The following is a 21,550-nucleotide window of genomic DNA, read 5'->3' on the forward strand; positions in this document are numbered from 1 at the left end:
CTCTCTCTCTGCTTCTCTCTCTCTCTTCTCTCTCTCTTCTCTCTCTCTCTCTCTTCTCTCCTCTCTCTCTCTCTCTCTCTCTCTCTCTCTCTCTCTTCTTCTCCTATCTCTCTCTTCTCTTCCTCTTCCTCTCTCGAGAGAGAGAGAGAGATTTATTGTTATTCTCAGTCACACACAGTGTAATAAGTGTTATTAGTAACAGTCTGTTGGGACTTGAAATGTTTATTTTAACTCGATACACATTAATAGAAGACTTATTATATGTACTTGTTTGTTCATTTGCATCATTGATTATAAAATGTTGATGGGTCACTGAAAAAAAAAGCAATCTTTGTGTTTATTCTATTAGGACAATTAATCACAGACAGTGCTACCAATTCTTGCCTAGCTTAGGAACATAATTAACAAAGCCTCAACACCCAAACAAAGACACTTTACACTTTAAGTGTGAAAATAGCATGAAAACAAACACGTCAAACAGATGACTTCCTGTTAAGGGCCAACATCCCTTCAAAATCCACATGCAACGTCTCACACACGAATGTAGAAACACACACAATGACACTTCCCACCTATACACACCAGCAGCCTCCTTCATTGTGCTCTTTCATTCACTTCCTGTTTGTGAGGCGTAGTGTGTGTGTGTGAAGTGCAGAAGTCTTTGAGCGCAGCAGAGAGCTACAACCAGTTACCAGCGGCTGATTTCACCCTTGCTTCGCTGCACTGCTCCGCCGTGCCCAGGATGTGGGTTTGTCTGTTAAACTGTGATGTGTGTGGTGAATGAATGGCAGTGGCACAAAGCTGGAGACACTTTGCCTTGGACTCTTCAGACACATACAGAGGCTATGGATGCTGGACAGTAAACTGCAGGTAAGACAACTGAGTATACTTGACTGTAAAGTAACAGTATATTTTATTTTGAAAGGCACCTGCTCCCTGCTCAAATGACTGACAGCCTGATGAGCTAATTAGTGTGTCTTCTCTGATAATGTTCAGGAATCAATGACTCCATGACTGACAGAAGAGCGTTAACATGTTTGCATCTAAATATGCAAGTATCTAAGGGTCTGATGATTTGAGACAATATTATATAATTACAAATGATTTAGCTTCATCCATCTACTGTATCCAATATGATGGTAACTGACATATTGGGGACTCTTGTCTTTAAAGCTGGTTTTGTTAGAGTCAACTTTCCATGTCAACTTTGACTCGTGTACGTTTGTTTTACAACATCCAAGTTCATTTCTCTGCAATGTGAAAGCGTCAGGTGTCAGAGGAGCTGATGGGCAGCATCATCCTCCCAGTGATGGCAAAAGCAGGGCTGTGGTGTTGACAGACCCCCCTCTGTGAACTCACGGGACCCCACTGCGATACCATTGTGGGAACTTCTGCATTTTCACATTTGCTCGATACGATTCATGCTTTTAATAAACGCTGAGGAAGTAGACGAGCAGAAGCACATGTTGGGCCTATCTCGCTTTAAATGTCTTTATCTGTAAATGGAAACAGTTATTTAAGCCGGTGTGATCTGTTGATGTCAGATATGTGTGTTTACACTGCATGACACAGTGATATGGGATCCTGGGGTGAGTTCAGTGGCTGTAGTTGGTTTTACAGAGCAGGTGAAGTGTAATTGATTTGAACATCACTTAAAATTCAACTTCATAAAATGACAAATACTTCTGTACTCGATTCATCATTTATTTGGATAAATGGAAAAGTGACAATCAGGGATGCAAGACTATAATCCTGGTAACTGTCCCTAAATAAATAAAAAAACATGAATCCAGTTTGACACAACAAAGTCTATTAGTGATCTGTGAGGGCTCCACCCAATAGAAACTTTACTGAGCCAACGCCTGAACTCCACATCCTTTTCTACTACATAAACCTACCTGTCAGCCGCATGTGAATTAAAGGTACAGTAATCTTACGAGATCACTGTAGGTGCCTTTGGTAATGTTCTTTTAATTCAGGTAGTCATAACCAAGTAGGTAGAGGCGAATGCAGATGGAAAATGATGGCCTTCAGTGACCTTGATCAGGCAAACTTAATTAATTAAATTAGTTTTATTTTGCCAGGTCAAGTCTCAAGTTGAACAAGAACTTTACCGATTCATCATTGCACTCATTATAGAGAGTTAAAAAATAAAAAAACTTAAAGGAGGATTAAGTTCGGTTCAGCAGAACCAGAAATTCCGGCTTTTATATCCTATACGTTCCACTTCCTTGTCAAAACCTGGTGCCTACATTACCCACAATGCAAATCCACTGCCAGCAGTCGGGATGGAGATTCAGGTGTGTAATGCTCGTAGCAGCTGATTTAGCCTCGAGCTGCTATCCTTAAGCAGAGATGAGGAGCAGCTACAGATGTCTAGTAAACTCAAGTCTTTCCAACTCCAAACACCAGATTTGTCATAAATCAACATTTACATTTCTGTTTTTTCAAAGCTGTGTTACATAAAAGTTATTATTTTCTTAATCTGAGGCCAGGTTTTTTCAAAACACAAGTCAAATAATTAATATTCCGGCTGTGTGGCTATGCAGGATTTTTAAGTCAAGTTTAAAGTTGGTCAACCTTTTCAGCAATCGAGTGCAAATCAATCTTCAAGTCCTTATTTTTGTGATTTTAACTCGAGTCCAAGTCTGAAGTTTGAAATATATGCAGCTGTGTTCTGGAGGGTGGATATGATCGCACAAAATGACAAGTGACTTATCTCTATAGCTATGAGGTAAATACTGCTTCATGTCGTTGGTGATCTACCATGTAATGAGTCTTAATAAATACCATTTCCGTAATAATCACCTCAATAAAAGCATAAGCCTTAAATGTAATGAACTCCTTGTTGTTTGCCTGTCAGATGACAACAGACTCTGCCTGCGCAACCGAAGGAAGGGGTCATACAATTTTTCTTAGAAATTGTTCAATTACACAATCAGTTTGAATATCTCCTGTTGAGAAATAACAACTGCCAAGGTCTGTCATGTGTCAGGCGTGAAAAAAAGAACACAGAATAATAACGATGATTGGACGAAGTGTCACACTTTTTTGTTCACCACATATATAAGATATAAAGAGTGAAGCATGTCACGATGTGTTTTGGCTCGCTTTTCTATTTCACATCTAGCAAAGGTTGATCACAGTATCCCAGTGCAACTGTGTGTTATTCACAACATTGCTTCCTGTTTGTCTCTTTATGGCTTTGGTATCAGTAAAATCTTCATTCTTACCTTTACAACACATACTTTGAGGTCAACACCCCCGTGAGTGTGTGTGTGTGTGTGTGTGCGTGAATATTTGTATCTCTGCATGCACAACACACCTGTTTGTGCTAAAAAAAAAACAATTAGGGATGTAAGCCTTAAAGCACGCAATGTGTTTTTTACCCATATTGCATTCAGACAAATGTAACAGGATATGGTTTTCTACTGGAGATCATGGAGATCTGCATCCTTATAATGTGTTGAATGGTAAAACCCAGTGTTGTTTCGTGTGAAATAGAGGAAACAAGAACTCAAGTCATGTTTGTGTATCAGAGTCACCACTGGCTCCCTGTAGTTTGGAGTTAAGTGGCATTACCTGATATTACCTGGTATTTGCATTCATGTTAGTTTTATGATATGTATCAGGATTTATTGAGGAAGTGAAGACCAAGCGTTGTATAGAGTGCTTTCTGTCCTCTGACCTTTGTGTTTTGGTACATTTTTGCATCTCACTTTATTTATTATTCCTACTTGAGTCCCTTATATGATGCAGTTGCACATGCTATAAGCCTACTTGGGTGTGTTCTACGTGAAGAAGGGTTATAAGTACAGCGCAGTTATGCTGAACTCCTTATTAAGAAAGAATCATCTCCAAACTGCATTAAAACTTTATTTTCTCAAGCTGCCTGCCGAAAAAAGGCTTAAAAGTCGAGCTTTCAAGTTTTTCCATGGCCTTGGGAACAGCAGTTGGAAAAACAATCTCGCTTCATGGCCAACGTGAACAAAAAGTCCTTAAAGTGCGTAGAAAAAAAAGAACATTTCAACATCTACAAGTCCATAACAGCTGGGCAAACTCTTGTCGGCTGATGAAGATCATGTGATGCGATGGCAAACACAAACGTTTCAGCCTCAGTGATGTGTTTTATTCTACGCACCGGTCCACTCAGACTGGTGCGTTCTCACCGGTAGCATTTGTTTGAACTAAAAGGGAAGCACTTAGTTACAGGAGAGCTTTGGAGTTGGACCGCTGGTGTTTCCTGAAGCCATAAGAGGCCAGTTCACATCCAGCAGGTCAGTGGAGAGAAAGGGGTGGGGGGGGGGGGGGTCTCTTTGGGCCAGCAGAGGAAGACTGGATGTGAATATCAGTCTTTATCAATGAGGATGGGGGGGGGTCAGTAAAAAGGACACACATACTGTACACACACATACACAAGCTCTCCTCCCTGGTCTGTGGGAGTACATTTGAGAGTCTGATCACACCAAAACAATAGGGAGGCACCTGCTTCCTCAGCTGAGCAGGGGAGCCACCTTCCTGTTAGGAAGCAGTTGGTAATTGGATCAGTGGGAAAGATGGGAAGCAGCCTGCAAGGAGATGGAAGGAGAGGAAAAAAGGAGGACAGCATGAGAAACAGGCGAACAGGTTGAGGTGCAGTGCTCGGTTTGTCTGGGAAATGTTGATACCTATAACGCCAGAGAGGGAGGCTGAGGGGAGACAACAGACACAGCAAAGGAGAGGAGGGAAACACTTGCACTGTACTCCATCTCTGTAGGAATTCATCTAGTGTGGTTGTTCTTTCACGACTCGAGCACTACTTGTTATTGACTGCTGCAAGTTGAAACCCATGAAAAAGTGGAAGTGACCTTGTTGACTCTTAGGAACATGCTGCATACATCCTATTATGAAACACCAGACTCATACGTTTGCAACACGACGGGCAACTCCACGTCAACAACTGTGCTGACACTCTGGAGTTGGGATTGACGTGATCTGTTAAAATCCCAATCAGTTTGTACTGTTGCACATTGTAGTATATGTAGTACAGTGTCATGGCAACCTGGCCTTCTGACAACACAATAAAGCTTGTGTAGTTATTGAATTATGTCTTTGGCTGTTTTTAAGATGATTGGTTTAGTAAGTCTGCTTTGGGAAAATAACTGTCCATCAGCAGTTTTATAAATATGATCAGTAGGTGACTTTGAATGATTGTTACATTGTTACAATTCCAGTACCATTCTGTGCAATAAGGCTACTACTGTAAAGTGACACAACTAAAACAGAAGCTTGATGTCCTCAACAGAACTATTACTAAATGGTAAATGGACTGCTTTTATACAGCGCTTTTCCAATCTTTCCAATCACTCAAAGCGCTTTACAACACATGTCGGCATTCACCCATTCATACAAAGTCAGAGGCTACCATACAAGGTGCTCGTCAGAAGTGATAACCATTCACACACACACACCGTTGGCCAGGCCATCGGGAGCAATTTGAGGTTCAGTATCTTGCCCAAGGACACTTCAACATGCTGACTGCAGGGGCTGGGGATCGCACCACCGACCTTCCGACTGGCCTCCTGGGCCACAGCCGGTGGTACTGATAAACTCCAGAACAACACTTTCACTGCATTGTGCCACCTCATATACGGTGTTCACCTCTTTTATTACCTTTACACGTCTCCATTGAACCCCATCCTGGATGCTGGAGTCATTACGGCTCTGACTCATTAGTTCCTTCCACTCTGAGCGGGCGCCGATCCAGCTCTGTCCAACCCTCACAATGACCGGAGCCCTTAGCACAAGTGTCCAGCACGCTCGGCTCTATACCCCTGCTCAGTGCCAGTCGGGACACCTCTTAGACACAATGCCTCTCTGGGGAGGAGGTACAGCTGAGAAGAAAAGGGCTACATGGATGTGTTTACCTCTGGAGCTGTAGGTATTGTTGTTGAATGGTAACTGTAGGAAAGGGAGTGAAGTGTTTGGGGATAATTGAGCTTCATTCCTCTGCCCTCCTGAACTCGGGTTTGCATGAGCTTCCTGCCCCACCGCTCCGCCGGGGTTAATGATGAGGTTGGTGGGTCAGATGATTGTACAGAACTGTTTCCATTCTTTATGCTACATTAAGTTAGGTTAACGGACAGATATGAGACTGGCATCAATCTTCTTTTCTGACACGAGGCAAATAAGCATATTTTCCAAAGTCGACCTGTTGCTTTAAGGTGTCCAATGTGTGTGTGTGTTTGTGTGTGTGTGTGTTTCAGGTAGGGTTATTAGGTGAGTGGGTGTGTAAGAGCAAGTGAGTCATTCAATAACCCAACTCATTTGACAGCCTTCAATTTATTTCTGGCTTTCATGTTAAAAGGGGAATTTGTGGCATGCTCTGGGGAGATTTTGAGAAGATGTAATCAGCCCAAAACTGTTTTTGATGTCAGTGAATCATTTCTGTCTGTGGGCTGACTTCACTCTGGAATCTGTTAACAAACACACAGAAGGCTTATTTTTCATCACTGAAACAAGCTCCTTAATTATGTGTTTTTTAATCACAAACAAAAAACTCTTTCACTGGTCAAATTAAAAAACAGCACATCTTTAAAAAGCTTCTTTAGGGAAGTTCAGTTCTTCTGCTTCTCAAACTTAGACTGTTCCCAGTATGTGCACATGCATATACTGTATTTCCTTGTAAAACTTTATTATTAGATAAGAATAGCTTTAAACATATAATAAGCACGAACATGATGCATTGACAACAACCTTGTAACTTTTCTTCTGCCCACATTCCAGTATTCATTAAATGTTACAGTATCTTTTATTCCATTATTATACTTAAAGAGCTGTATGATGTATGGAAAGTAACATATTTAACCATATTGCTTTAGTTGCCTTCAAAAAGCACTAAATGTGCATCGATGACCAGCATCAGCTTCATTACAGACATTATTTTTGTGTCTGATCGTATCGGGTCAAAGTTGTTCCCCCACAAAAACACCTCTGTGGGGAATTCCAAAACTTTTGTAATATTGTGGTCACTGTACATATTTGAGCAAATGTTTTTATTGAAACCTTTTCCTTGGTTTGGGTAGCAATCTGGGTTAATTGTTGGTTTTGGTTAGTGAATCTTGACTGCCCTAAAAAGATAAATCTGTCACTCCAATGTTTGAAGTCACTGATAGGGGCGTCCCTGGCATCTTGTTATGCATATTTCTTCTGATGAGATGTGTAACAACAGAACTGAAAGAATCGATGCACCTGGTGTTGTCCTCAGATGCTGCATGAGAAACAGAAAGTTATAAAAGTGAGGTTCAGCAAACCCCGATGAGTCAATGTCTAAATCCCTCTGGTTGTTTTTCTATTTTACCCTTTCATAAAGGTCATACTGTGAACATTGCTTTGACCTGCCTAAGTGCTGCAGTTAGTAATAATTGTTCAATATGTTTTTTACACTTATAATTCAGCATCTGTGCAACAAGAGTTTCAATAAAGCTCCTGTTTGTAATGAGGCTGGGAGATATTGGATACTGTAATATCGCTAAGGAGTTTTTTTTCCAGGTTTAAAAGTCTGCATTGCAACTTACCAGACCGTTATAGCTTTTATTTTGGCGTGACCTATTGAGTCACTATATCCACATTACTGATGATTATTTATCAAAAGTCTCATTTTGTAAATATTTTATGAGAGCACCAATTGTCAACCCTACAATGTCGTTGCAATATCGATATCGAGGTGTTTGATGAAACATGTATATTATTATTATTAGTATTTATTTTTCTCCGTATCGCCCTGTCCTCGTTTATAAAACTGTCAATCCTTCTTCCTGTGTGGCTAATAAAACTCCCTGATTTGAGGCAGAACAGGCGTCCAATTAAATGTGTTGTACTGCATGCAACATCTCAGGATCTATGGCAACAGAATAGCAATAAAAGCAACTACAGTCTGTTTTTCCTCACCCTTAAAATTGTGCCTTTATGGTTTTTGTTTCTTCTAACTCTGTTTACCGTGTGAACTGTGGTCATGCGAAACAGACTTGATAACACATACTGTTCATGAAAAGAGAGGGGCATGCGTGATTTTGAAGATAATATTCCACAGAATGGACATTAATTATATTTGGATTCTTAATATCAGCTCTGTGTCCCGTCCCTCTACAGAACCTGAGCGGTGAAGATGCAGCACACCTCATGCACAGAGGACAGGATCCAGCATGCACTGGACAGATGTCTGGACGGGCTGAGACAAAGCCCCACAGCCGCACACCACTGGAACGGTAAGACTGAGATTTGGTTGAAGATTTGGCATGAAGCAGTGAAGCATGTAACAACAACTAATTACGTTTCTGCACCGCTTCAATGAAGACGATTGAACTTCTGCAGAATTGTTATGCATCTTTTCAGTTAAAACCTTACATCTTAGAAGCAGGCAACGCATTCTCATGTGTTTTTTATCATGCATATACTTCAATATATACTTCAGCATATACTGGAAGAGCTTACTGGGACAACTGATTCTTCCAGGCATGAACATGGGAATCATCAGAAATATCAGCCGCCAGTAAACACTTTGAATGGGACATGTGCTGTTTACAGCGCTGACTCGAACAGAAGGCAGTTGTTTGTTCTCGCTTTCTCAACACAAGGGAAGCTTGTGACTGACGCTGCATCAGCGTACGGGGCATGCGAGTACATGGGTGTCTGAGCGTGTTGTTGATGACACAGTTGCTGTCACATCATCGGGGAAACGTGTTATTGGGGGCCTGAAGGAAGTTGTGCGAATAGACAGCTGGGAGGAAGTGGTGGCACATTTTGTGAGTGAGACATCATGGGGGAAGTGTAAAAACAGGGCAGAAGATTAAATCGGCATTGTCCGCCCACACATCAAGCAATGCCAGACAGAGTGAGGGACTTACACAAACGTGCTCTAGGTATTATACCCTGACAGACTGTCACGTTTCATTCTTCACTTCATGACTACGTCTTCTGTCTGCATGTTGCATAGACTGTATATAAAAAGTGGATGTAGTCACCCCATTGGCTTTTTGGCTGTCACTATCTTGGTTTTATTTTGTAACGAGAAGTGAAACGAGAGGTAGGTTAAGTCAAGTCAAGTCACATTTATTTTAATGAAGCACATTTAAAAACAGGCCACTTTGACTTGGGTTAGGTAGCTAACACAACATATATCACAAATAAAAGAAACACTGACATAAACATAAATGCACAAACACACAACACATAGGTATAGACACAAGGGGCTGATCTGAGGGGGAGGGCGATGCTGTTCCACAGGCTGCAACAGAAAAGGCACGGTTGCCCCTGAGTTCTGCGCTACAGCCAGGAGCCCCGAGTCAGCAGACCTGAGGGACCTGCAGGTAGAATAGGGGCCTGTCCATTCAGGGCTTTGTACACAAGGAGTACACAGGAGTGGCTTAAATACAACCGAGTGCTAAAAAAGACATTTTCAGGCGAACAAAATGTTACAATGAACTTTTATGAACTGAAAACAAACTTGAAAGCTGTAAGCCGAAAACACCGAGAGCACCCAGAGCCGACAACACCGTGGTAGCGACCTGTCAATCACAAGGTAGCCCCGCCATAAAGCATACTCTGCTTTATCGTCTAGTTTATATCGTCGGGGACCATAATTTAGAAAATTAACATCATGTCGTATTGAAAAAGACTTGAAACATAATCAAGGGAGAAGTAGGGTCATGTTCTCATAGGCTTCTGAACAATCGCACTTAGTGTTGCTGGTTGTCTACGAGTGTGATTACAATCATATGAACTTAATTTAAATGTACATCTTAACAGCATCATTTGAAACCTGCAGCTTAATTTCCAGTGCAGGCATATTATCAAATAAACCTGTAGAGCTTTCACCTTTAGAGAGGTTAGAAATAACTCCTGGGGGAAGAAACTTTAGAGACACACAGGAAGGTTTCACTGAAAACATATACGTGTCACCTGAACTACTGCTGATGTGGTATTTCCTCGAAATCTGAGCTCCTCAGAGATGCAGTCGGAGCCGTTGAGACCGAGGGATCAAATGGAAAGTGAGGTGGTTGTGAGGAGTCAGCAGTAACTCTCTGTAGTGTTTGTGAGTTTGATATACATCAGATTGCTGTTGTTTGAGATGCTGTATGCACAACTCAACGTTGTTTTATCACGTTTCAATTTCACACTGTAATATAGAAAACCTGCAATCAGCTCAACATTTCTCCTTCCTTTACATTCCAAATCACTTTCCAATACTGATTAGAGGGTAGTTATCCCCATTTTGTTTTTGTAGATTTCACTCCTCTTCATTTGCCTTTTATTTTTGTTTTTATGTTTAGTACCAAAGCAGGTCTTTAGGGGAGGATACCTTAACTCGGTTTTCTTGCAACAGGAAATCTGTCCTGCCAAAACATCCTAACTGAAACACTGAACAAAAGGTGATAAAACACCCCCTGAAGTGCACCAGCACTAACAGTTATGGACTTCAACGTCCTGCTGTGAGCAGTTGCACACCAGAATTTGATTCATGCCAATCTCAGACCCAAACACGAGATTGTCTGACACCCACTTCGTAAACAAGGAGTTATACATTATATCAGATGGCATCACATTAACTGTTCCAGGTTCCAGGTTGCAATAAATAAATAACGTTTGTGTAATTGATTGGTTTTGGTCTGCGGGCCTGTATGTTTAACACCCCCGCGCTATAGCCTCAGAAACCAACATGTTGGCACCGGGGATAAAATACATTGCTACACTGCAACTTCCACATGGAACAATGTACAGATGGACTAGACATCGTAAGACATGATGACTTGTGCCCTTGGTTAATTTAAGGCAGGACAAGCTGATTACTGTGCTTTCTTGTCTTTTGAAATCACAATGACATTTATACCTGGTTAAATAAAAGCTATATCAACTTGTCTTTTAATCTGAAAGTATGCATGTTAAAAAGCACAAACACAGTAGGGTTTACTTGTATTAATATAATGCACAACTACCAATACATTGCTGACCTGACCATTATTGTATTAGTTCTGCTCAGAATAATACACCAGCCACATTTAGCAATGATAGCATATTATATATGCTTACGCTGCCGACCATAGACAGATATAGAGAGCTAACCCCGCATCACTAGTTGGTGTCTGTTGCATAAACAGGCAGTTGTTTTATTGTCACTGTTTATTGAATATCCTTAGTGATCTGTATCCTACTAGTGTGTGAAGTGCTTAATGTCCTCTGCACATGTCCACTGATCATTTAAATATTGGCGAAGTCATCTGTCAATCCACTGAGTGTGGCAGAGCACTGCTCATAACCACAGAGCTTTATTGTGAAAGATGTGGTGGATTAGCTCAGTGATTGAGAGGTTACAGTAACATTTGCAATTGTCTTTTTGGGGTTCCTGCCTCTCTTTCTATGTTTAGCATGTGGCTGTCTGTCTGAATTTTAACATGAATCCCCATGTGCCGTCTTTCAGTGCTGATGTGCTCAGCGGGTCAGTCAATGAACCGCTGGAGCCTGGAGGAGCTGGTGAAGAGGGACACTGAAAACTTCCTCATCCTCTTACAACAGATCATCAAGAAGACCAAAGTGGTGAGCGGTCAAAGGTCAAATTGAACATGTTGTCCGGTGTACATGTTGTGTAGTTACGTCTCACTGTTGTGAAACAGTGCTATAATTACTGAGTAATGATCACTGTTCTCTTTCTGTGCGTCAGGTTCAGGAGCAGTGTCAGTATGAGCTGGTGGCTCCCCTCGCTATCATGTTCTCTTCCACGTTGCTTCAGGTACAACTGCTCGTCCAGATGTTATCAACACGTTTAACTTTGCTTCACCCTTCAGTACCATTAGTGTTTCACACGTGTAAGAGCACTCTCAGAACGTTTGTTAATTACTCAATGCAAACCACTGTGACGTTTTCCGAGGTGTTGCAGTAACGAAAGCTTCGAGCACGATTGAAAAACACCTACGCACAACACCTACTGGCTTTATAAGAACTATTTGATTCATAAACATTGTTTCTATTGTTCGGTCGGACTAATTCAGAAATCAAGTGATCCAGTAACAGTACAGTAAAATAATGATTCATTAATTTATTACTGGTTGGATTAGCCAGAAGTAGACAGAAGAAGAAGCCACTGTTTGATTGCTTCAATAAACATGATTCTATACATTTACTTTTACATTTATTACTTTGATTAAAATGCAACATAATAATATCTTGTGATTTTCTTGATAGTGTTTATTTTCAGTCGGAACCAAAAATCCTCAAAAGTTCAGTTTGAGCTGTGTAACTTAGTGTTAAACTTTGAGATTTTGTAATACTGTGAAATGACTTATGAAATAATATTACATTATTACACTTAACTGGGATCACTACTTCAAAAGTTATGTGACATGATGTAACAATAACAATTAAGCAGTAATGTAATAATGGATAAGCCAATATTGTCGTAACATGGTTACATTGCACCTCTTATGAAGGCATACAGGCCTGTTAATGTACTAAATGTGTAATTTAATTTAACTGGTTTTATTACATATCTGATTCACTCGGATTTAATACAGAATATTTTACAAGTTATTACATCATCAGTTGCTGTTAGGAAATCCCCTCCTTTCTTCAATAGAGTGGTTGGTCCACGTTATTATTAACTTATTCTCAGAGTTGAGGATCCCCACTTAAATACCTGATTTGTGCCTCTGTTGCAGAAGCCATATTGTCCTCCAGACACAGAGCTGCTGGAGGAAGCGATTGAAGTGTTTCGCTGCTTCCTCACCTGGCCTGAACCTTACTGCGGTGTGTGTAGAGACCTCCTCTCCAAACTACAACTGGAGATCAAGGCTCCAGGTAAATATAGATATGGGTTCATTCATCAAGGGCCACGGTGTGTGTGTGTGTGTGTGTGTGTGTGTGTGTGTGTGTGTGTGTGTGTGTGTGTGTGTGTGTGTTTCTCCATCAGTCTTCTCTGAGCTGCTGATACACAATTGTCTTTCAATCCTGGTAATCGCCCTCCCCCTAGTGACAAGTCAAAGAATTGCATTTAGGATGACTAATGGAAAAGGACACTGTTTATGCCACAAACACCAGCAGCAACACTAGTATATGTGAAAGCATCAACAACACAGAGATGATAGCCTATAACAATATAAACTCCACAGCTCCTGCAGCCACAAATACGCATACTAAAGCAATAGGAGAGCTGCACAGTTACACCGTTCGCAGTGGTTGTGGAAGCAATTATAAAAGGAGTTTGTTATTGTCCTCACATTTTTGGTGCCCATCGTCACACTGTTTATCATGTGACTTAAACATTTTTCCCGGGTTTAACAGATTCGACTTGAAATGTGACCAACAATAAAGCTTGTGATAAAAAATGTTTTTAAGTAAAAGTAAAACAAGGGCCATTTGATTTGAAGGAATATAAAAAGTACAAGTTGTCCTGTGCTTTTTCAACTGATATACTACTGATGTACTAGAGCTGCTCATTAGCCAACGGCTATGATGTCTTAAGATGCTTTCACTTCATCTGCCTGCAACTGTTCTACCAGGGCATCATGAATAACATTGCGTTCTTGTCGAGTTGTTAATTTCGAAACCATCAGCAGATGGAATAGAAAGATAATACAATTATTTCTCTATGTTCCTCACAGGGATTTCCTTTCAGAGACTGGTGAGAGAAGAACAGTTCCTAAATTCCTCTGGCCAGAGCTCCAAGACCATGTAGGTTCACAATAAATACACATTGACTATATACTATAGACTGTAGAACTATAGAATATTATGTACTGTATGTAGGCTACTCCATGTATACACATTATAGGATTTATATTATACCTCTTCAGTTTCTCATAATGCATCTGTGACTTAGCCAGGGCTTCCATGTTTAACAAGTACTGGTGATATATGGTGAAATATGAAAACAACACTTTTCATCCCCTTCAACACCACCTCCATGCATCAGTACCATACAATCCAGTTTACATCTTCTCCCATGTGAATGAGCATACATGTTCACACATTACCAGTGACAGCATCTGTGTGCTGATTGCAGGACCGTGCTGCTGATGAACCCGTGTGAGGTCCCCGCTGACTTTCTCTCAGTGGCCGAGCAGCTCAGTCGCATTCAGCACTCGCAGAAAGAGACCTACATCACCCTGATCAAACACGCCTTCCAGTCCACACTAGGCACCAAGTACCCTCTACAAAGCATACATAGCGCCCTGCAGGTGTGTGCTCTGATCTCCAGACTATGGACTAGATAGAAGATAGTTCTCAAACACAATGAAATGATATTTGAAGTGTACATTTGGTGTTTAAAATGTCCTTTGTGGTATAGAGATACGCTGTAGAATCAATTGTTATTAATGTACAGATATGAGTGGCCTAGTTAGTTGTTAGTAAGCCTGTTTGTATGTATTTAAAATGAATACCAGTTTGTATTAGTTCAAGATAATTGCAAAACAGCTTTGCATTATACTACCATGTAAGCAATACTAAGGAAATGTGCAGCATTGTACATTACATTCTTACTTTTGAAGAGTGTGTCTATTTAAAGAAGTAGACATGGTAAAACATACAGCAATGTGTCAGGACGTGTACCTTTATTATACCATATCATGAATACTCTTTGCAGGCAAAAACGGTGAATGAATTAGGTCCGATCTTCTCCACGGTAAGTGATATCTTAGAGACCGCCGCTGCCATGAGTGACCCTCTGAAGGGCCGCAGTCATGTGACCCAGGGACTTGAGCAACTGAGGGAGAGCATGAGAATCCCAGCATCCAATGGAAGGAAGTCTGATGGTAAGAGGGCAGCTCTCATAAACTGGGGGATATATACACAGTCCATCACGTCATAAAGTCTCAGTTCCAGTGGATATTCTTCTGATTGGCTGTTATTTTTCTCTTTTTTTCTGTGCAGGAATGCTACAAACTCTACCGTTGCCCACAGCCAAGTGTTACATGTTTCACTGGGAGAAAGATAACTTTGGTAAAGTGTTCTGCATTATACTTTATTGATTTCTGTTTTCTGCTTCGAACTGATGGAGATTTATTCACCAGGAAATCTATCCTCAATTTCAATTTGACAGATAAACAAACCAGTGAATGTGGTGAATGTGATTGATATTTGTTTATTTTGATCCCTGCAGACGTTCTGAACACCCTTTTGGAACATGAGCCTAATGACCAGGTCGCTAATGGGCAGGCTGAGGAGGAAGAGGAAGAAGACATTGATGATGATGATGATGATGATGAGGAGGAGGATGTGACAGAGATTGATTTAGATGAGGAGGATGAGGAGGAAGAAGAAGACAAAGAAGATGGGGAACATGGAGTAGAATCGCCTTCAATATCTTTCATCCCTTATGGCTACAGCGCCAACCATCGTGCCTCCACCTTTTCCAACATCTCCTCCCTGTCCACCGCCTCCAAAGACTCCATGTTCTCCACCTTGTCCGTAGCCTCAGAGTCCTACGCTCCGTCCCTCTTCTCAGCCACTTCTGGAGTTGATAGTGACTACTTTGAAGATTCTGACGACTACATCTGCTCCTCTCCTGTCGCCGAAAAATGTTCGCCAAAGTCTGTGAACAAAGCTTCGGCTCGGCTCAGCCAGCACTTGTACCGGCTCTTCATCAAACCCAAGAGCTCTCGGTCGCTGTATCGGGCCAAAAGCTTAGGACACACCGAATCAAAAGACCATTTCGTGGTGCGAGATAAACCTCGCTCCAACTCTCTACCACAGCAAGTCAGGTTACGCTGTACTGAGCCCTCTCTCCAGCCACAAAGTCGAACTCTCAGACATGTCTGCTTCCGAAGGAGGCCCATTCTCAGCAGCGACGAGGACGGTCAGAATACGACGCTGAGGGTGGTGGTGTTCGGTGCTGATCACGTAGCGGGGAAGGTGGCCCGAGCCTACAATAGCCTGAGGAGGAAGGAGAGTGCATGTCCACGTCTCAGCAGAGCCTTCAAGCTTCAGTTCTACTTTGTGCCTGTGAAGAGGGACTCTGCAGCAGGGCCGGGGAGTCTGAGGTCTATGGGTCCTGTGGTTGAATTGCCAAAAGGAGCAGCACTGTCTAATGTAAGTGGAAGAGTACTCCAACAAGACATCATAAGTTGTACAGTACAGAGTAAAGAAAAACAGCTACGAGAATTCCACTTTTGTAATTGTTCCTTTTGCTGAAGCAGGATGTCCAGCTCACGGGTGCAGGGGACAGCACTAACGACATTGCCCATCTCCTTGGTATGTTGGACCCTTGGTACGAAAGAAACACCCTTAGCCTGCTTAACTTGCCTGCCAACGTCGTCTGCCAGGTACAACTGGAATCTAACTTCTACACTGACTAACCAAAACTAATCCTCATATTTATCCAGCTAAAAACATGACATGTTACTCAACCCAATTGTTATTATCATGCAGATAGATAAAGCCTGGAGGATTAACAACCTTTCACACATTTCCAATGTTTTGTTCAGGCTATATCTGCATAAATCCTCTGCAGTATTCTAGTAATGAATATTAAATTGTTTTGTATTGCTCTGCAGCAAACCTCAAAGACGGAGTCAGAGTCATATGACAGTTCATATGAGCAGCGTCTCCCCATCCTGGCCGACTTGGTCCTCTACTACTGCCGCTATGCTTCCCGGCCGGCTCTGATCCAGCTCTATCAGGCTGAGGTGAGACACACAAAGAAGCCATACACAGCAAATAAATATAAATACACTATATAAGCCCTTGTATCCAGACTGTGGCAACCTTGTGAACAGAAAGAGCACCATGATGCCCTCTGGGTCTTGGTGTTAACAAATGTAACACTGTTCAGTGATTAAGTGAGGATCTTTGGTGTTGCAGTTGACGTTAGCTGGTGGAGAGAGGAGGACTGAGGTGTTCATCCACTCCCTAGAGTTGGGTCACACCGCAGGAACACGAGCCATAAAGGCCATGGGTGAGTGTGACACACAAGCCAAACATATTTTAGCAACCGTGGCACAATAAATACAATCCTCCACATTTTCCATGCAGTGGAATGCATCATCAGTTTCAATGAGATGACTGGACTACATTTCCGGTAGCGGAACATTTATTATTTTTATTTCATGATTCAGTCTACTTCTACTTTTTCTAGTTTCACTCGTCGTCACCAATTGCACTTCTGATTTTCAATTTCCTTTTTTAGGAAGTTAAAATTCTATCAAAAATGCCTCATGGATCACTAACGTGTGCGTGTTTCTTTTCCTCTATTTTTATAGGTCCTGCCAGTAAACGGTTCGGTATCGATGGTGACCGGGAAGCAGTGCCCCTTATGTTGGAGGTTGTGTACAACAGGGTAAGATGATGATTCATTGTATTCCCTATCAAAATGAATGTCTTGAAGCTGCACTTAACAAGAAAAGTATTCATAAATACACCTTCTCTTATCAGCAGAAAGATATCCCATTACCAATTTGGAGACTGTGCAGGTTCTCCCTGTTAATCCTAATTCAACTGGTTTCGGTTATTGTTGCTTCTCCACCGACAGGAAATGACACATTAAAATTTAATGACAAAATACAAAGTCTGCTAAAAAGCCATGAGCATGTGCCCCTGTCTTGACAAAGCTTGTACTTTTGCCTCTGTGGTCTCCGTGTTAGGACGCATTAGAGCCGTGTAAACATGATGTCCTTCTTTACTGAAGTTATTCATTATCCGTCCCTCATCTTTCATTAGATAAAATGTTGTTCCCAATCAAAATTCCTGTAGTAGTGATGCTGCAATTATAATCTTCAAATAGTTTCTCATTTCTCAGTATTTTAGTGTTTTTCCATAACGGCATTTGTATCCTCCCTTGTCGTCCCATTCAGGTTGTGATTAGTGGGAGAAGCCAGTGGAAAAGAGAATCTAAAGTCTGTACTTCAATAAGCTTAACCAAAGCATGCAAGAATCCCGAGGAACTAGGTACGCTACTGCCACTGGCAATTATAATAACTCCCTGATTGTTGAGTGTAGATTCAGCATAACGTAATAATTACTGTTTATGGTGAAAAGGAAGAATTTTCATTAGCGAGTCAATATTTCAACAATGTTTTTTTCATTCATTTCGTAGGCACTGTAAATGCTCCAGCTAATGTTAAGTGAAAATTCCTTGATGTTTGTCTTTTGATACCTGCATTAGGGGACGATTAAGCAATTACTTTCAGATGTGCAGCAGTAGACTCATAATTTAACTAAAACGATCTCTGTCAGACGCAAAGATGGAGTGCCTGCAGCTCACGATGACTGAGGTCGTGAAGAGACAGAACTGTAAAAGCAAGAAGGGCTACAACCAGGTGAGCTACGCGTGACATCTGCCTGTCGCGGTGGTTTGTGGTTAAAAAAGCACCCCAGGAGGATACTTTTACAAACAACTCTGCAACACAATCCCTATTTAAAGACAGAGACCTCAGTACATCCTTGAAATCATTTCACACTCATCTCATCTGAATCTCTCATCTCACGTATGCAGACTTCAAAGTTTTTTTCAATCTGACAGCTCGATGGAACAAAAAGCCACAACACCAGCAAGACTCACGTCTGTTTTGCTGGTGTGTGTTTTGACAATAATGTTATTTGAACAGCATTGGATCTTAATCTCTTAAGTTTTGTTGCAATAGTGGTTACACGTCTCAGCAAAATTCTGCCCTATTTAAAAGATTGTGTTTCAGCTCAAGGCTGTCTTTTTACAATTTAGGGAGAAAAACAAGTTCTTCTAAAACAAAAGTAAAACAACTCAGACAAGCTGTAATAGCGAGGAATACCATTTCAAAAGGGGACAGCTTTGAAGGAATTTTCCACCATCTAGCATTTTTCTGCTCCAAAATGTTAATTTATGAAGTGCAATGCATTTACTTTTGCTCTGTTTTTTCCTTTTGTAGCAGCTGAACATGACAGAGGTGAAGGTAGACAAGGTGCAGGTCAACGGAGCTGGAAACACAACCTTTGCTGTGTGTTTTGACCAGGATGAGAAAAAAATACTGCAGAGTGTCATCAGGTGTGGACACACACACACACGTACACACACGTACACACATGTACACACACGTTCACACATGTACCACACGTACACACATGTAAACACACGTACACACACGTACACACACGTAAACACACGTAAACACACGTACACACACGTTCACACACGTACACACACGTACACACACGTACACACATAGAAATTGATGTAGACATACACAGTGTCTGGAAAGAAGCAGTGAACCACTAACTATTTAATCTCTCCAATAAATCAAATGGTTTTGTCAAATCAGAAATCAGAAATCCTTTATTAGTCCACGACGGGGAAATTTACATTGTTACAGCAAAAGCAGAAGTGGCGAGTACACAATTAAATAGAATAAAATACAGTAACAGTATTATAAGTACGCAGTCATTGATAAAGATTTGTAAGAGTGAATATTGTCAAGTGGTGTTAGCTAGAAATCATTTCTTGTCTCAAAGACAGACAAGACAGGCTTGTTATTTCTTGTTCTATTCTAACTGACATGTCTTATCTCACCAGAACCCAATTTTCCTCTCAGGCAACATACATACACATATTTACAACATCCACTCGCAACTCTTGTTGGTATTTATCTAACCCACGTGTCTCCCTCTGTCCAATATAGATGTGACATATCTGTGTGCTATAAACCGGACAGCTCCACTGACTGGAGGCTAAGAAAAGCCCCGACCTCGGCCCAAATCCAGCCTCTCAACTCCACCTTCTGCTCCCTCCTCTGCCTGCCTATAGTTACTTTCAGTGGGGCTCTTCCCTGAGTCTTCTGATCACTGGTTTGGATGGTTTGAAAGGAAACATTCTGTGCACTTATTTATGCCCTGAATAACAGACACTGACTGCAGAAGGAAAGTGCACAGGACATACAGATTTTTAATTTCTGCCTGGGGTCATGGAGCTGCTGTGGTTAAGTTCACATGATGGCGGCCTCAAACAGCAGTGGGATACAACTGTTGCAAACACGAGGACTTGCTGTGAAGGGGTAATCAGGAAACAGCAGACCTGGCCTGTGATAGAAACACAAACCAAAGAACTCGAGAAACAAAGAATGACAAGACATACAACTATAATAATAATAATGCACAGTCCAGCTTTCTCTGCACAAAGCAATCATTTACTGTTGTTAAGGAAATTGTTGAAGTTTCATTCCACAGGTTTTAGTTCCTCTTTTCCTGCAGACAGAGAAGTGACCTTAGCCACAGTAACATTACAATGGCATTTGGTCAAACAGGGTGAATGAAACTGGCAACATCAATATGTTGAAAAATGCACGTGTCGAGAGATGGAATGTAAAAAGTCAAAGTTTTGAGAACTTTTCTCCTGATCACCCCACATGGACATGAAGGACCAAGGGGAAATGTTACACCTGTTGAACAGACTGTAATGCCTCCATAAGGGGTGATTATGGGACTATTGGACTATATCTGAGAATGGACACTATGGACTTACACAATATGTAAATATCCTGTTTGCACGATATTGTATTGCATGCTTGAATGTTACACGATAATGTTGTATGTCTGTTATACATGGGCTTTCGGTGATAACATTTCTCCTAAGGAGTTACAATGAAGTCAATGTTGTTATAAATATGACCAGCAGGGGGCTCTGTTGACGTCCCAACTGACTTCAGTTGAAGTACAGATTACTTTAACAAAACAAAATTGGCGATATGTGTAGTATGACTTTGTAATAACCTCAATGTAATGTATGTATAGATAGCATATTTTATTGTAGCTCTTGCAAAGTGCTAACCTATATTTCATCAAAGGTAAAGATGGAAAATATGAATTTGATTTGGTGCAAAAAATACCTTTATAAAATGTAACTGATTGATTGCACTTTGCATATTGTAAACTATGACATAAAAAAAATATATATATATATATATATATATATACATGAGAGATAATACCCTGATCACCTCACCGAGCACTGCACATAAATATTGTATGAAATTGAATAACTTGAACATTAGATTAGTGAATGAGGTACTTTTCTTTTCAAATATATGCCCTACGTGCCTTCTCTGATTGAAATATTTCAAATGCAATAAATATTATTTTTTTAATTGTATGTGTATCATCTATGCAATGGATACAATCTGAAATATAATCTTCAATAAAACATGTCTTCAACTGGAGATCCATTTTTATCTTGATATTTGCCTTGATTGAAGGAAAGGCCTGTGTGCATTGCTAACTTGGTTTTGTATATTCAGCAAGTATTGGTACAGTTGTGTAATGTAACTGAATACATTCAATCAGGAACACTACTTATGTACAGTTTTGAAGGACTTCTATATTACTTGCGTATTGTCAGGTTATACTAGATTAGACAATATTATAAAACGATCTCTCTATCTCTCTATCTCTCTCTATCTATCTATCTATCTCTCTATCTATCTCTCTATCTCTCTATCTATCTCTCTATCTCTCTCTCTATCTATCTATCTCTCTATCTATCTATCTATCTATCTATCTATCTATCTATCTATCTATCTATCTATCTATCTATCTATCTATAATTTGCATGAATAAACTT

At 40.8% G+C, this 21,550-nt stretch overlaps 1 protein-coding gene across 1 annotated transcript; it reads left to right on the forward strand.

Annotated features, from left to right (window-relative positions):
• The first annotated feature begins 568 nt into the window (after window positions 1-568).
• On the forward strand, window positions 569-21,149 carry pik3r5 (phosphoinositide-3-kinase, regulatory subunit 5). Its single transcript, XM_029442451.1, has 18 exons — window positions 569-870; window positions 8,131-8,246; window positions 11,456-11,571; window positions 11,696-11,764; window positions 12,690-12,828; window positions 13,632-13,701; window positions 14,033-14,207; window positions 14,615-14,783; window positions 14,902-14,970; window positions 15,131-16,059; window positions 16,167-16,292; window positions 16,524-16,655; window positions 16,831-16,924; window positions 17,229-17,305; window positions 17,820-17,913; window positions 18,202-18,284; window positions 18,870-18,985; window positions 19,617-21,149. The coding sequence occupies exons 2-18, from the start codon at window positions 8,147-8,149 to the stop codon at window positions 19,765-19,767; spliced, it is 2,709 nt and encodes a 902-aa protein (XP_029298311.1). The 5' UTR covers window positions 569-870; window positions 8,131-8,146; the 3' UTR covers window positions 19,768-21,149.
• The last annotated feature ends 401 nt before the right edge of the window (window positions 21,150-21,550 follow it).

This window comes from Cottoperca gobio, chromosome 1 (genome assembly GCF_900634415.1).
Source record: "Cottoperca gobio chromosome 1, fCotGob3.1, whole genome shotgun sequence".
Classification (NCBI taxonomy): domain Eukaryota; kingdom Metazoa; phylum Chordata; class Actinopteri; order Perciformes; family Bovichtidae; genus Cottoperca; species Cottoperca gobio.